This window comes from Hyaena hyaena, unplaced genomic scaffold (assembly GCF_003009895.1).
Source record: "Hyaena hyaena isolate Hyena2069 unplaced genomic scaffold, ASM300989v1 scaffold_289, whole genome shotgun sequence".
In the NCBI taxonomy this organism is placed as follows: domain Eukaryota; kingdom Metazoa; phylum Chordata; class Mammalia; order Carnivora; family Hyaenidae; genus Hyaena; species Hyaena hyaena.
In genome coordinates, this window is record NW_024080920.1 from 456,519 (window position 1) to 471,957 (window position 15,439).

At 45.2% G+C, this 15,439-nt stretch overlaps 1 protein-coding gene across 5 annotated transcripts in view; it reads left to right on the forward strand.

Moving 5' to 3' along the window:
• The window catches only part of FAM219A (family with sequence similarity 219 member A), a 57,676-nt gene that overhangs the window by 38,937 nt on the left and 3,300 nt on the right, over positions 1-15,439 (forward strand). For 3 of the 5 annotated variants that reach the window (XM_039247103.1, XM_039247104.1, XM_039247105.1), the window contains exons 2-5: positions 11,100-11,199; positions 14,209-14,311; positions 14,535-14,615; positions 15,211-15,265. In XM_039247103.1, the coding sequence (XP_039103034.1) occupies positions 11,100-11,199; positions 14,209-14,311; positions 14,535-14,615; positions 15,211-15,265 (339 nt within the window). The remainder of the gene's footprint in view (positions 1-11,099; positions 11,200-14,208; positions 14,312-14,534; positions 14,616-15,210; positions 15,266-15,439) is intronic. The other 2 variants (XM_039247106.1, XM_039247109.1) reach the window with 1 other exon arrangement.

The following is a 15,439-nucleotide window of genomic DNA, read 5'->3' on the forward strand; positions in this document are numbered from 1 at the left end:
CACATTAATGTTTAAGAAGCACTATCCTACAGGCACATACATAAGCTAGCAGGTATAGAGGGATGTAGGCTGTACATGTATGTCAGAACTGTCTAGAAGAGATGAAGGCTGCACAGGTCAGGAGGAGCTATGAAGGAGTATAGTCAGAGCAAAGGAGGTGTTCCTCAGATGTGTGGGCTACATAACTGTACGGGTGCTCTTTGGGTAGGTATTGGTTGTTTCAGAGCCCCTTCCTGTTGATGCCTCAGGAATGAGATTGTACCTTTGAGTTAGCTGGTCAGTATCACTGCACCAGCCAGAGAATGATGGGTGAGTAGAGAAAGGCTCTCTACCACCCTGAGCCTGGAGAGACCCTCCAACAGGGACCCCTCAACCATCTAGTTTAACTGATGAATATTGTTTCCCTAGAGAAATACATAACAACCAACTGTCTGGCTTCACTGCTGAAAACTTGCCTTGAGTTTGTGTGAGAATCTCCTCTCCTGTTACTATTCTACCACCAACTGGCACACCTCTTCTCTTCTCTTCTCTCCTCTCCTCCCCTCCCCTCCCCTCCTCTCCTCCTCTCTCTCTCTCTCTCTCTCTCTCTCTCTCTCACACACACACACACACACACACACACACACACACACACACTCTTGGAGTGCCTGGGTGGCTCAGTTGGTTAAGCTTTCAACTCTTGATTCAGCTCAGGTCATGATCTCATGGTTCCTGGGATTGAGCCCCGCACTGTTGGTGCAGAGCCCACTTGGGATTCTCTTTCTGCCCCATCCTGCCCCTCAAAATAAGTAAATAAACTTTAAAAAATTGACTTAACGGAAACTCAGGTAGGGGTTTATGGGTCTTTGTAGAGTTAACCCTCTCCATCTCCTCCCTGACCTTCTTCACTGCTGGGCCCTGAGCCTCCAGAAATCTGTAACATTGACTTCTCTGCTGCACAAAGCACACCTGGTGAGAGTGACTGCAGGCCCTAGGCTTGGTTAGAGGCAGTAAGGGTTTGTTTTGCCAGAGCCACCATCTCTCCCTCTTAAGTACTCTTAGAACTCTGAATCTCTTTTTGCTTTCCCAATAGAAACACTTCCCAATCATCCACCTAGAGTCTCTTGACCTTTCTTTGTGGGAGAGTTGTTTGTGTATCTCAGTGGTAAGGAAAAGGCCCTATTATACTTGCTCCCCCCACCCCTGGAAACAGAGTAGGCTGAATGCCTGATAGCAGCAGCAGCAGCAATTAAAAATAGTTAGAATAGAGTCCTGGCCGTATGCTCAACTGTCATTGCTCTTGCACTGACACTTCACTTAATAGGTGAGCCTCTGGTTTCATCATATTCCTGTCCAGACCCAACCCTCTACATCAGGGAGGGTAACAAACCTGTACCACCATCACTTTCTCCTCTATGCTCCTACCACCCTTCATACATTCCTCTCTCTTATGCTCCTCTCTCTGCCTTAAATGGGTTAATATGTGCTTCTGTCTTCTTTTTACTATTAGACAAAAGTCTTTTTGCAAGAATCAGTATTTTTCCCTCCCCAAAGTACATGTTCCCTGCCTGCCACATGTTGATATTCAGTGACTACCAAGTTTTTTAAACAAATGGTAAACTTACTGATGTTTAATTATTGGGATGCCGAAAGGAAAGAATAGGAGACTTCTCTGTCCAGAGAGCTAAGCTTTAGAACTGCAAGTCATCTTTATGAGCAAAAAGTGGTGCTTGCCAGTTATAATAAAGGTTAGAGAGAACAGACTGAAAACCTGAGGAAGGGCAGGGGTAGGAAGTGCCACAGAAGGGAGAAGCTGTTTGATACCAGCCCTAAGTCCATTGTTCATTGCAGACAGGTAGCTCTTTACTCTTCCAAGGCCAGAGGAAAAAGATCAAAAATGATAGTTGTGTGAGGACATCCCACAGACTGCCAGACTATTGACTGTTTTCTTGAGAAAACAAGGAGTCCAAAAGTTTCATGAACCAGTGCAGGACAGGCTTAGCCCCTTGAATAATAAACCTTACCAAATACCTTCCAGTGAGATTTGGGGCCAACATCCACGTGAAGATCCACATCCAGTCTGGCCTAGACCAAATGTTAATATCTGTTGAGATTTCTCCTACTTCAGCTTTCTACTGTGTACAAGGCTGAGGGACCAGTCTCAAAGACTCTCCAAACAAATGCCCTCTATTTGTAGGCAGCATCTACAGCATCTAAAGTACGGCAGCATCTTTCCTCAATGTTCTGGGTCTCCTCCCTTACCTTGCGGAACTAGAATACACATCTTGGGAGGAAACTGAAAGATCCTCTAGACATGCTCCCTAAAGCTTTGTTAACCCTGAACATCTGATTTCCTTTTTCCCCTCCTCTGGGTCCTGCCTAAGCAGAAGGTCCCCAGAAACTCAACTCAGAATCCCTTGGCCTTCCTGACTCCTTTGATTTTAGAATCATTTCCTTTCTCTTATGAAAGACCTCATCTCCAAAGTCTATGTTGGCTGAAACTCAACCAAGAAAGAAAGCAAGGAAGGAAGGAAGGAAGGAAGGAAGGAAGGAAGGAAGGAAGGAAGGAAGGGTGGGAGGAAGAGAAGGGAAGGGAAAGGAAAGTGAATGGAGGGAAGGAGGGAGGGAGAAAAAGGACCTCTTATCCTCTGCTCAGACATTTTCTCCCTCTGCCTTAGGCCCTACCAGTCCATCTTTTATTTTCTTCAAATTTTTAATAGTGTAAAATTAGCCATTTTAACCATTGTTTTTTTTTTTTTTTTTTTTTTTTTTTAATTTTTTTTTTTTTTTTTTTTTTTTTTTTTTTTTTTTTTTTTTTTTTTNAGAGGGAGTCACAGACTGAAACAGGCTCCAGGCTCTGAGCTGGCAGTCAGCACAGAGCCCGACGCGGGGCTCGAACCCACGAACCGCGAGATCATGACCTAAGCGAAAGTCAGATGCTTAACCGACTAAGCCACCCAGGCGCCCCTAACCATTGTTGATCTATTTTTAAAGAACTTTATACCTTCACCCCTTTCTCTATTAAGTGAGACAGTCTTTCCCTAAAGATGTTGAAATGGGAGCTGGGGGCAGTGTGGCAGGATAGGAAGCTCAAAAAACCCTCTAGGTCACAAGACTGTATAGGGCAAGACCTGTGTCTCTAGCTGATCCAGAATAGGGCATCTGAACATCTGGCTCAGGGGATAAGCTTAAGGATAAGAATGAAAGTCAGGAGCTCGGTGAGGCCAGGCCTCCCAGAGGAACCAAGATTTCTCAGTTGCTGGCTCTGGTTCCTATCTCCTGGGTCATGAGACTTGTCCCCTAGGCCTTTATGCACAGGTGTCCCTCAAGCCACAGTTGCTGTAGTGGGTGTCCCTGAGTTGAGATATTTGTCCTATCTCCCAAACAAAGGCTTTTTAATCATAGGGTTCCAGATGAGTAGAAGTGGGAAGGAATAGCAGAACATTAATCTAGGACAAGGAGGCATAACAGGATTCTAAATTTTTTTTTAAAACTCACTGACCCCTTGTCTCCCCCTTTAAACGATGAATCTAATTCTTTGCCATCCCAGAACTAGTTTCATATCTTTAACCATCCCTTTCTTCCCCTTGAGTAGTTTCTGAGCTGTTTTTGAAAACTAAATAATGGGTAAGGGAGTAGGAGCTGCCATTCTCACTGGGATAACTCCAGAGCCATTTTGGTTAATCCTCCAACCCCAAGTGTGAAAGTAAGGGATTCTTATTCTGTGAAGTTTGCCTCCTGGCTCTGCAATTAGTCACGGTTCCTATAGCTGATGTACTGGCACAGGCCAAGGACCAGCTGAAGCATGGTGGCCAGTCATCAGGCAGTACTGTGCCCATTTAGAGTTTTTCCCAAGCTTCAGTGTAACAAAGTTTTCTCTCCTTTTGTTCTTAATTGGTGGCCTCAAGTCAGGCATATTTTGTCTGCCAGGTGATGCCCAGAGGGAATTCTATTCTTTGAAAGAAGCTTCCCCAGAGGCAACCAGGTAAGTAAGGACTGAGGCACAGTTCTCTTGCAAGATGATGGATAGATGTGATGACCTGAAATTTCTTGGCACACAGTGAAAAATAAAATATTAAAAACCAGCTATAGCCCTTGGTCATGACTGGAGGCATTGTAAATTGGAACAGTCCTTTAGGAAAGCAGTTTGATGATATGTACCAAGAATCTGAAAAGTACTCCTGCTTTTTGACTTTGTAATTGTACTTTATTTAAGAAAGTACCCTAAATGAAAATATATATATGGATTTCACCATTAACATTTCTTATAATAGTGAAAAATTGCAGGGGCACCTGGGTGGCTCAGTTGGTTGAGCATCCAGCTTCGGCTCAGGTCATGATCTCGTGGTTTATGGGTTTGGGCCCCACGTCAGGCTCTGTGCTGACAGCTAGCTCAGAGCCTGGAGCCTGCTTCACATTCTGTGTCTCCATCTCTCTCTGACCCTCCCTTGCTCACACTGTCTCTCTCTCTGTCTCTCAGAAATAAAACATTAAAAAATTTTTTTAAATAGTGAAAAAGCAAACAACCTGAATGTCCAAAATAAGTGAATGGTTAAAAAGTTATTGTACATCCCCTCTATGGATATTATACAGCCATTAAGTTGATGATTTCTAAAACTGTGTAAAAATATGAAGAGTTTATGATATTCTGATACTAATTTTCAAAAATACAGAATATAAGATACAATTTGCTTTTCTATAAATGTTGTTCTATGCATGTGTTATAGTAACAAAATTCAACTCAAACTAGTTTAAGCTAAAAAGGAAACTAGACTAGGGGTGCCTGGGTGGCTCAGTCAGTTGAGTATCTGACTTCGGCTCAGGTCATGATCTAATGGTTTGTGAGTTCAAGCCCCACATCTGGCTCCGTGTTGACAGTTCAGAGCTAGGAGCCTGCTTTGGATTCTGATTGGATTTAGAGACAGAGTGCTAGCAGGGGAGGGGCAGAGAGACAGAGACAGAGGGAGATACAGAATCTGAACATGTTACAGGCTCTGTGCTGACAGCTCAGCCCCAATGCAGGGTTTGAACTCCAGAACAGTGAGATCATGATCTGAGTTGAAGTTGGACACTCATCTGACTGAGCCACCCAGGTGCCCCCCAAATTTTTTTTTTTTAAAAAGGATACTAGACTATAAGGTCACTAGGATTTCTCATAGTATTCAGAGGTGGATGTGCCCTACAAACTTTAGAAGGGCAGAAGAAGTTCTAGAATCACAGCCTAGGAAGGAATTTCTCTGTCTCTTGTGTTTGCTTCTTCCTGAACATCAGCTTTATTTTTATCTCCCTGCCCAGTGGCTCTCTCTACTACCTAATCTATAGTCTTGAGCTTTACATCTCCTCTTAGTCCCACTTCCTATTCTGGGGGAGACCCTGATTGGCTCCACCTGGTCGAAGCAAGGGTGGGACCACATTGAACCAACATGGTACCTGGAGCCCACCCTGTGGACTATGAGGAGAAACACCAGTTTCCAGAAAGGGAAACCCCAGAGTGTTGCTACTGTGGTATATACACAGTATTTAAATACACTAAGATATTAACAGAGGTGGTCTAGGGGCACCTGGGTGGCTCAGTCGGTTAAATGTCTGACTTCAGCTCAGGTCATGATCTCATGGTTCGTGGGAGCCCCATGGGGTCAACAAGCCCCATGTTGGGCTCTGTGCTCACAGGTAGCTCAGAGCCTGGAGCCTGTTTCAGATTCTGTGTCTCCCTTTCTCTCACCCTCCCCTGCTCATGCTGTCTCTCTCTCTCTCTCTGAAGTAAAAATAAAACATTTAAAAAATTTTTAAAAAGCAGAGGTTGTCCCAAGATAGTGAAACTAAAAATGATTTTTAAAAATTTTAGCATATATTACTTTATAGTAGAAAAATCTATTAATCTTGCCATAGCTATGCTTGTTACTAGGACTGGGGTCAGCAGAATTCTTCTCCATTTTGGTTCTCCCAGTGAGAGCCACCACAAAGATAATAAAGCTTGGTGGTGCTTGTTTTTGGTAATGAATTTTATCAAGCTGTTTAAGGAGACAGATAAGTCTCAGTTAATCACAGGACCAATTTAAGTTCTCAAACTCTAACTGTAACATAAAAATCCTTCCTTCTTTCTGGTTAACTTCACTTGCCCCATTGAATCTATTTCAATTTTTATTTTCCCAAGAATTAGTGCTCAGGGGTGTGGACAGAGGTTATCTTTCTTGTAGGAAAGCTGAAACTGAATCATGTCTCTACCCCAATCACTAATGCGGTCTACAAGACAAAGGCAAAATTGTTCAGCACCACGGAGAGCGTCTTTCATCCTGGCGACCAGATCAAGGGCAGGTGAAAGATGAGAATTTGTAGCTAGAATCCCAGCCAGTCTTATCTCCTTGTGTTTCTAGCTAGTCACCTAGTACCTCCTTTCTCCCTAACCTCTTTCTATTCAAACCCTTCCTTTACCTACTAGGCTTTTAAGAATGAACTCCCTTAACTTTCTACCCACCTTTCTGCCTCCATGTTATTTGCATTTCACCTCCCTTCCATTTCAGTAAAGAGCCTTTCTTCTCTGGTCCAAGGCTCTGTTTCCATCTCCTCCTCAAAGACCATGACCTAGCAAACATCTCCTTTTCTACCTAGGTCCCTTCCCCTCAGTCTAGGAGATTGGTCAGGTATTCCACAGGTCCAAAGAAATTCTTCAAGTCTAGAGTTCCCTCTGGCTGTCATTTATTCTCATTCTTTTCCTTCTCAGTCTAGCTCCTTGAAAAAATTTTCATATTCACTGTTTCTACTTTCTCATTTCCTATTCCCTCCTAAATCCTCTGTAATCAGATTCTGTTCCTATTCTTCAACTAAAACTATTTTCTGAGGCCACCTATGACTCCCTTATTCCTAAATATTGTCTATATCTTCTGGAACTCATCTGGTTTTTTGACACTGTTAGTAACTATAGGTACCTCCTTAAGGATGGGACTCTTTTCCATTTATCTTTATGAACCACAAGCCTGCCATTGATAAATAATGGAGAAAATGTAGCATATTGGAGTAAGGAGAGAGAGAAAGTAGAATGTCCCCTGGTCAGACTCCTTCTCATCCTGTGGAAGGAGGAGTACCTTTTCCATAGATACCTCCCCACATAATCTAGGCCCCAAACTGTGTGATGCTAGGGCTGCAGCTATAAGCCAGTCACTCCCAGAGCATACCTGTACAGATAATTTTATAACTAGCACAGTTATCTTGCTCAAGATGTACTATACTAAATTGCTTACATATATTAAGTAATTTTAGCCTCACAAGAACCTTTGACATAGGTATTGAAATTAGTCCCATTTAGGGTGCCTGGGGGGCTCAGTTGGTAAAGCATCTGACTTCAGCTAAGGTCATGATCTCATGGCTTGTGAGTTCAAGTTCTGTGCCGGGCTCTGTACTGACAGATCGGAGCCTGGAGCCTGCTTCTGATTCTGTGTCCCTCTCTTGCTCTGCCCCTCCCCTACTTGTGCTCTCTCTTTCTCTCTTCTCAAGAATAAATAAAACATTTTAAAAAATTAGTCCCGTTTACAAATAAAGAAACTGAAGGCCAGGTCACATAGCCAGTAAATGGAGGAGGAAAGATTTATTTAAAAAAAAAAATGAATTGATGAGTTGAATTTGCTGAAGCTGATGATAAGTACCCAGGATCTCACTATGTTATTTTCTCTACTTTTTTGTAAATTTAATAATTTCCACAATAAAATATTTTTAAAGAACCAGACTGGATGAAATCAATGGATTTTTGAAGATTTTATTTTTAAGTAATCTCTAAACCCAGTGTGGGGTTTGAACTTACAGCCCTGAGATCAAGAATCACATGCTCTAGGGGCACCTCGTTGACTTAGTTGGTTAAGCATCCGGCTTCTGCTCAGGTCATGACCTCACAGTTCATGGGTTCGAGCCCTGCATAGGGCTCTGTGCTGACAGCTTGGAGCCCAGAGCCTGCTTCGGATTCTGTGTCTTCCTCTCTCTCTGCCCCTCCCCCGGTCACACTCTGTTTCTCTCTTTCTTTCTCTCAAAATTTAAAAAAAAAATTAAAAATTAAAAAAGAAAAGAGTCGCATGCTCTATCGACTGACCCAGTCAGGCACCTCACATTAATGGATTTTAATTTTTTATTTTTAAGCAGCAGAACCCTTTCTCCAAACAAAATTTTATAGAAAGGCTGGTATATAAATGAAATAAAAAAGGATCTCCATTCTCCCTATTCTTGCTTCTCTCTTGGACTAAGCCCCACCCACAGCACAGCGTTCAGGGAACACAGTTTAATGAAAATCACTGGACCAGACTAACTCTAAGGATTCTCCTGGCACTTTTGCCTTCCTCTAATTATATTGGCTTTGCACTGGCCATTAGCCTATATATCCTGTCCCAGAAACAGTGAGACTTGGCTATTAATCATTTCTGCAGCCTGTGGAGAATTTGTTTGAAGGGTTGCAGAAACATGGGTTGCTGTTGAAGATGCATTTCAATGTCTGTCTCTGCTGAGTGTTTAATAATCTTGCTAATCCTCACTCTAGTTCCCAGATCTAGCTAACTCCTGTCAGATATCCTTGGGGGACATTTTAAATTCTCCCTGATTTCTCGGAGCCAGACGTTTCCTTCTGCCTGGATTCTCTCTGATACTTAACATTCATGAATATTTCACATTTAACCTGATTACATTTCCTTGTGATGGTCATGGTGCATTGGCTGTGTTTCTCAGGGAAGACATACAGGAAGCCCACAGTAAAGGCTTGAGTTTTCAGACGCAGTGCTAGACATCTTTGTTCTTGCCACAAAGATGGCCTTCTATCATAGCCAGTGACAGGGGAGATGATGTATGGTGGGCTTTGCATGGGACTTCTCAAGCCTCGGGTTCTGCACCCTGGCCTATGACCCAAAGGAACTGGTGGCTTTTCTCAGGCATCAAAAGCCACCAAGACCTGCCCAGTGGTGCCAAGGACCAAATGTGGGTCTCTGACCAGAGTTGCTCAACAGCTTCCCAAACCCCACTCAGGCCTATCCTTTCTGCATAGTCTCCCTCCAATGTTATCATTTCCACCCAGTACCTCTAGCCTGAGAGAAGCAACTTTGATTAACTCACCTGTACTAAGCAGGGAGAGGCTAACCCCAAATTCCCGAGGGGCTCATGTGTTTTAAGTCAGCCCCAGGGAAAGGACAGTGAGGTTTACATGGATGGATGAGGTGAAGCATTAGGGAGAAGATGCATGATTGGGAGGCCATAGATTTAGAATGTTAATCCAAACTGTAGAAGACATCAGGGATCCCCAAGCAGAGAGAGGTGGGCTGAGGACAGAACCCTACAGAAGAGACAAAGGGTTGTGGGAGAAGACAAAAACAATGGTTAAAGAGGCAACATGAGTGAAGGAGCACAGTGTCCTCAAAGCCAGAAGAGGAAACCATATCCAAATGGATGGGATATGTGTGTCATGTGAGAAGAGTTTCAGAAAAAGTAATGTGACTAAGGAAATTGGAAAGGTGCTAATACTTTCCTGGTAGGATCCCTCAGGCATATTTATGGGCTTTACTCTTTAAGAAGCCATCAGGCTGCATTGAAAGTGAGTCCTACCTGTGGCCTAAGGGGAAAGCCAGAACCCAGCTGTCAAGTTTTCATACCCCTGCAGATAGTCCCTCAAAGCTGTTTTGGCTGCAGAGAGATACGTCAGGGCCACTAGAGGCCTGCTTCTCCAAGTTTGCAGGGGATGAGTGCTATCCATAAGGAGTCTCTCAAGGAGGAACTGAGACAAGGAGGCAGAGAATAAAGGACTGGGAAGGATTGATGCATGAGAAGTTGCCTGAGATGCAAGCACTGCAGCACCCCCACTTCTTCTGAGCCCTGTCCCCTACAATACCAGCTAAGGGGTGGGCATCAGAGCAGAGGACAGAGGCCCAGGTTTTGCCCTCAGGCAAAACTAGTGTGGTGTTCACAAACTACTGTGGTGACACAGCCCCTCCACAGTCACTCCGGATGGCCTGAAGAAACACAGGCAAGGCCAAGATTTCCCTCCCAAACATTCTAGACTTTTTCCTTTGCCTTTGATGACAAGCATGTTTTCATCCCCACTGTCTCATTCTAAATGAAACAGAAGCCAACCTAATGGTTATATGTCCTTCCCCTGCTGGGTCACTCAGATCACTGGGCCTAATGCTGTGGGGCCAATCCTGGGACGTTCTACCTGTCTGTCTGCTGTCTGCATCTCCAGGGACAGAGCAGGCACAGCCTTGGGTCCACTCTGCAATTCTCAGACCTGGGGCTTACCATTCATTAGTTCTAGGCAGATGCCTAGAGTGGCAGGACAGTATCATTGGTTGGCCATCAGTTTCTCAGGAAGAATGTGAATGACTTCAGCCTCTTCCAACTGACTAAAGCAGAGTGAGCCTGGGCCCTGGACCTTGTAGCCGAGGTTTAACATGTTTTGGAGGAAACAGTGAGGGTGGATTACTGAGCAGCACAGGACTAACTGGTCACCAGCTAATTTGTTGTTATTTGTCTTCTAACCTAACCATAACCCGCCAACCTTCCAGGTTCTCCCAGGAGATGCTCTTTAGGACTTACCTGTGAAATGGAGAAAGCCTCATGAGAATTCTTTTTGTTCAGTGGCTACAGCCTTGAAGTGTGGCCTGGCTTGGCCAGTTCATTCTCTGGATCCTGTGAAGAAACCCATCCAATACTAGGGGAAACAGAAGAAGAAGATCTAACTTAGGGAGCATCTACTCTGACCTTTATCCAGACTTAAACTCACAGGAACCTGGAAATGCCTTACCAAACAAGTATACAAGAAGGGCTCTGAGGAAGAGGGCAACTAATATGGGAGGTTGAACAAAGATATCTTGTGGGTTTAAGGAATCATGGTAGCCTTTCTAGGAGGAGGCTGGATCACACAGGACTTTGAAGACATACACCCAGCTGGGTGTAAGTGGGGCTGAGATCCATGGCTCTTACCCAGTTCAAGGGTCTTCCTTCCAGGGTGTATGGGTCTGCCCTTCTCTCCTCAAATCACCTGCCTACTGTCAGGCATTAATGCCCCCAGAGGATGAGTGGGAGGACCAGATTCAGGGCTGAAAGCAGCCCCTTTTCATTTCCTAACAATTCTCTGTCTCTTTTCTTTCTCCCCACAGGACCCAGCCGCCGCCTCCATCTCAGACGGGGACTGTGACGCCCGGGAGGGTGAGTCAGTAGCCATGAATTACAAACCATCCCCGCTCCAAGTGAAGCTGGGTGAGTGTGTCTGGGGGGTGAGGGAGATGTGGGGAGTGGACAAGGTGCTCTAGGCTGGGTCTGCAATGAAGTGGCACAAATAAACCAACTCACACTAGATGATTCCAAGACTCAAGCCACCAAGTCATTGGCACTACCAGACACCTTATCTCCTGCAAGGCAAAGAAGGAAGTCATAGTCCTCTGCAGTGACTGAAGCTCTAGGAGGCATCTCTGAGGCCAAGAAGACTCCAGGTGTTCCAGGGGATAGCTTCCAAGATAAAGCCATGGACCCCCAGAGAGAGGATTAGAAGTTCCATCAAACACTGGACAAGGCTGGGAAAAAGTTGCCTTAGAAGTGGAGTGTCAGTTACTATGTTTAAGGGGTAGAAAGGAGTAAGGACCCCAAAATCTAGAAACTGAGATCCTCTCCCCATTTCTTCCTCACCCATCTGGAAATCTCAGGGCCTAGTTGGCTCCTGTTTGGGGGCACTTTCCCTCAGTTTTTTAGTAAGCCCAAATATCTCCCCACCTTCTTTCCAGGATCACCTTTCCCTTGGGGGTTTATTTCATGTCTACTCTGAAATCAGTCTTGGCTGCAGCCTGCTTCTTTGAAGTCACTTGGCTCTCAACCACCTCCCATAGCTCCTGCAGCTGCTGTTCTCACTTCACCTACACTGCCCTTCTCCCTTCAGGGACCAAAATTTTGCTCACCAAAGGCTGCTGCATATAACAGACTTAATAAGTTTAGTTTTGTGAAGAGGAATTATAACACAGTGCATCCAGGAAGGAGTTTATAATTAAATACAACACATCAGTATCTTTCAAAACTTCTCTGCCATGCCTGACATCCTCTTGGCCATTTTCTCCTCAGACTCCAGCTGCCCATCAAATACTGGACCTTTCCTCAGTCCTAGGAGCCTTTACCCATCCGTTATAAAACTTCTCCCTCTGTAGCTGCCAGAGCTCCTTTTCACTGAGTACTATTTTTTTATTCAGCTTTTGGGGATTTTGTTGTTGTTGTTCTTGTGGGGTGTGTGTGTGTGTGTGTGTGTGTGTGTGTGGTGTTTGTTTGTTTGTTTGTTTTTACCTGCTTCTCTCATTCCAGATTATATCCAGGGATCTCTTCATGCTGTTTTTCTAAACAAGAGAATAGTTCTCTCAGTGGAATTTGTTCATCTTCCCAAGACACCAGACTCAAACTGCAACCAGTTCTTTTTATTTACTACTGTTTAACAAGTATTTTAACAAGTGTAACTTCTCCTTTTACTCTCCCCCACCACATTCTCCTCCCCGGAGACCATCATTCTAAGCCTTTTTAGTTGTTCTTGTTTTATTTTGTATTCAACACAAGTGATATCATACTGTACACGTTTTTCTAAAACTTTTTTTGTTTTTGTTTTCCACTTAATAGCTTGGAGCCCCTGCCAATGTCAGTATATAGAAATTAATTTCACAAGTTTTTTTTAAAGTTTTTTTTTAAATTTATTTTGAGAGAAAAAGCACACACACATGCACACTCATGAGCAGGGAAGGGGCAGAGAGAGAGGGAAAGAGAGAATCCCAAGCAGGCGCCACACCCTGCACAGAACCCGACGCAGGGCTCTAACCCACCACAAGATCATGACGAGAGCCAACATCAAGAGTCAGATGCTTACCTGACTGACCTACACAGGTGCCCCTAACTTCACACTTTTAAATGGTTGCATAGTAGTCCATAGTTTGGTTTCACCATTTATTGTTTGCATTTTTTCACTATTTCAAACAATTCCAACATGCTTTTAAAATAACACTTTTTTCCTCCCCATTATATTGCCACCAGAGCTCCTCATGAGAATTCACAACCCTGTCCCAGTTGCACTCAGGATAATCACCACTGGAAACTTTAAGGCAAATTGCACCCCCTAGAGTCATGGAGTGGTAATGGCAGCTGCTGCCTGCTGAAAAGAAGCTGGGAAAAAACTGGAAATAGATGAGCAGTAGCAGAGAGAGGGTCAGAGACTGAGAGACGAGAGACTAAGAGACATGGAGGCCAGGGGAAATTTCAGAGTGACAGTAGCTGGAAATTTCCATTCCATCCTTCCTCTCTGGAGCTAGTGGTTATTTTATGAGAGCTTTCCCCTAGCATCCCTCTCCACTTATCAGTCCCCCTTTTCCACATCTGAGCTTAAGATGAGTAGGAAATGGTAGACAGGCCTCCTCCAGGACCCAGGAAGCTACTGGCTACTGGTAACAATGCCACATACCAAGCAGTGGGTCGCCTGGTGACCAGCCCATGGATCTGGTAGACTCTAGAGCCTTAAAGAACTCAGAGGCTGGCACCACAGTCAGAAGTATAGCCAGAGGAGCACCCCAGCCTCCTGCCCCTTACCCTGCTAGCCACATTCTGCTCCTCTCACTCCACAACTTCAGTTGCTCATTTGGCTTCTGCCTTAATCCCAAACTCCTTTGTCTGGCATTCAAAGCCTTCATGCTCTGGGTTGTAACCAGAGCCCCCAACCGCTTAGCGTAGGACCTAAGACATAATGGTGATAGATGATTTTTTGAATAAATGATTGAGTAAATGTATACTAATTTTCTAACCTGACCTACCTCCAACTTCACTCCTCCATCCAATCTGGACCCGTACTTATTCTCTTCACTTCTAAATGCATTTTTGTATATGCTATCCCTCCTTCCTAGAATACCCTCCTCTCTCCTCTGCAAGAAGCCCTGTCTCCTCCATCCTTCTGCTTCATCACTCCCTCTCCAGCCTTTCTTTGGCATCAGGCACACACTAACTGCCCCACATTGGAGTAGAGCTCCTGGAGGACAAGAGTTGGCCTCTTCCTGTTGCCCCTCTGTCTGCCTCAGGTTGTGGAGGACCAAGCATTGTCTCTACCAAGCAGCAGGGCCTGGAGTTGGGATCTCTACCTCAGTTCCTAGAGAAGCAAGGGGTTTTACACTGGAGGCCCAGCCCAGCCAACCTTGAGCAGTAAGGTAGGGTGGCCCTGGGAGCAGGACACAGCTTCCTTCCCATGTTCTCCTGCAGAGAAGCAGCGGGAGCTGGCCCGGAAGGGCTCCCTGAAGAATGGCAGCATGGGGAGCCCCGTCAACCAGCAACCCAAGAAGAACAATGTCATGGCCCGGACAAGGTAGAGGCCCCCCAATCCCACCTGGACCCTGCCAGTCAACATCTATTTCTGCTGGTCCTACACTTCTCCTTCTTCCCTCTCTCCTCAGTTCCAGTTCCTTTCTGAGAGGAGAGTCTCAAAAAGACCCAAGGGATGGGGGGAGTGATGGGTCAGGGCCCGATACCATTCCTCGCCAGCCTATGTGCTCCAGTTGCCAGTCCAGTCCCCTAAATTTTCTACCCAGGCTCGTCGTCCCCAATAAAGGCTACTCCTCGCTTGACCAGAGCCCAGATGAGAAGCCACTGGTCGCTCTTGATACAGACAGGTGTGTACAGGGATGTTGGGGCAACTGGGCAAGCCACAGAAACCTGTGTGAACATACAAGTGGGCTGTACAGGCCACACCTGCTATATTGTCAGAACAATTGGGTTGTTCCTTAGACAGCCAGGAGCTCTCCAAGGATGAATTCTCCAGGGAATGGAATTTTTTACCTGGAGGTGGGAAGAGCAGAGAGAGGAAAAGGGGATTGGCACAGTCTGATGCTATCCTGGATAAAGTGATCCAATAGCTGCCTCTTGGATGGGCCCTGATTCGATGTTCCCTACTGCTGGGAACACACCTGGGTACACTTGAACTTTGGGGAAACCCAACAAGTCAGGGGGTTTGAGACTAGACAAACAGTGAGAGGATGGGTGTGAAGGGTATAGCAGCTCTATCTAGGAGGAGGTTAAGGGTGGCAATTTTAGAAGGGAAGCTGGGCATTTGCATGATAAGCACAATTTTTATTTAGATCTGCTGTTATTTGAAAGCATGGGGGAAGGGGAAGGTATTGACTAATATGGTAGGAGGTGGGATACAGGGAGTTTCGTATTTAATATCAGGGAATCACTACCTCTTTGTCTTCTTTCTTCCACCACTAGCGATGATGACTTTGACATGTCCAGATATTCCTCTTCTGGCTACTCCTCTGCTGAGGTGAGGCCCCACTCCTTAGGGCCCTACATACACCTGAGCAGGACCACCTCCATCCAAGGAAAGGGGTGGGGCCAACACCAAATCACACCCTGAGAGGAGCAGTGGGCAAAGCTAGGTGGATCCCCATGGGGGTGGGGCATAATGGGGCAGGGCCTGGGTTGGGACAGTGTCTAA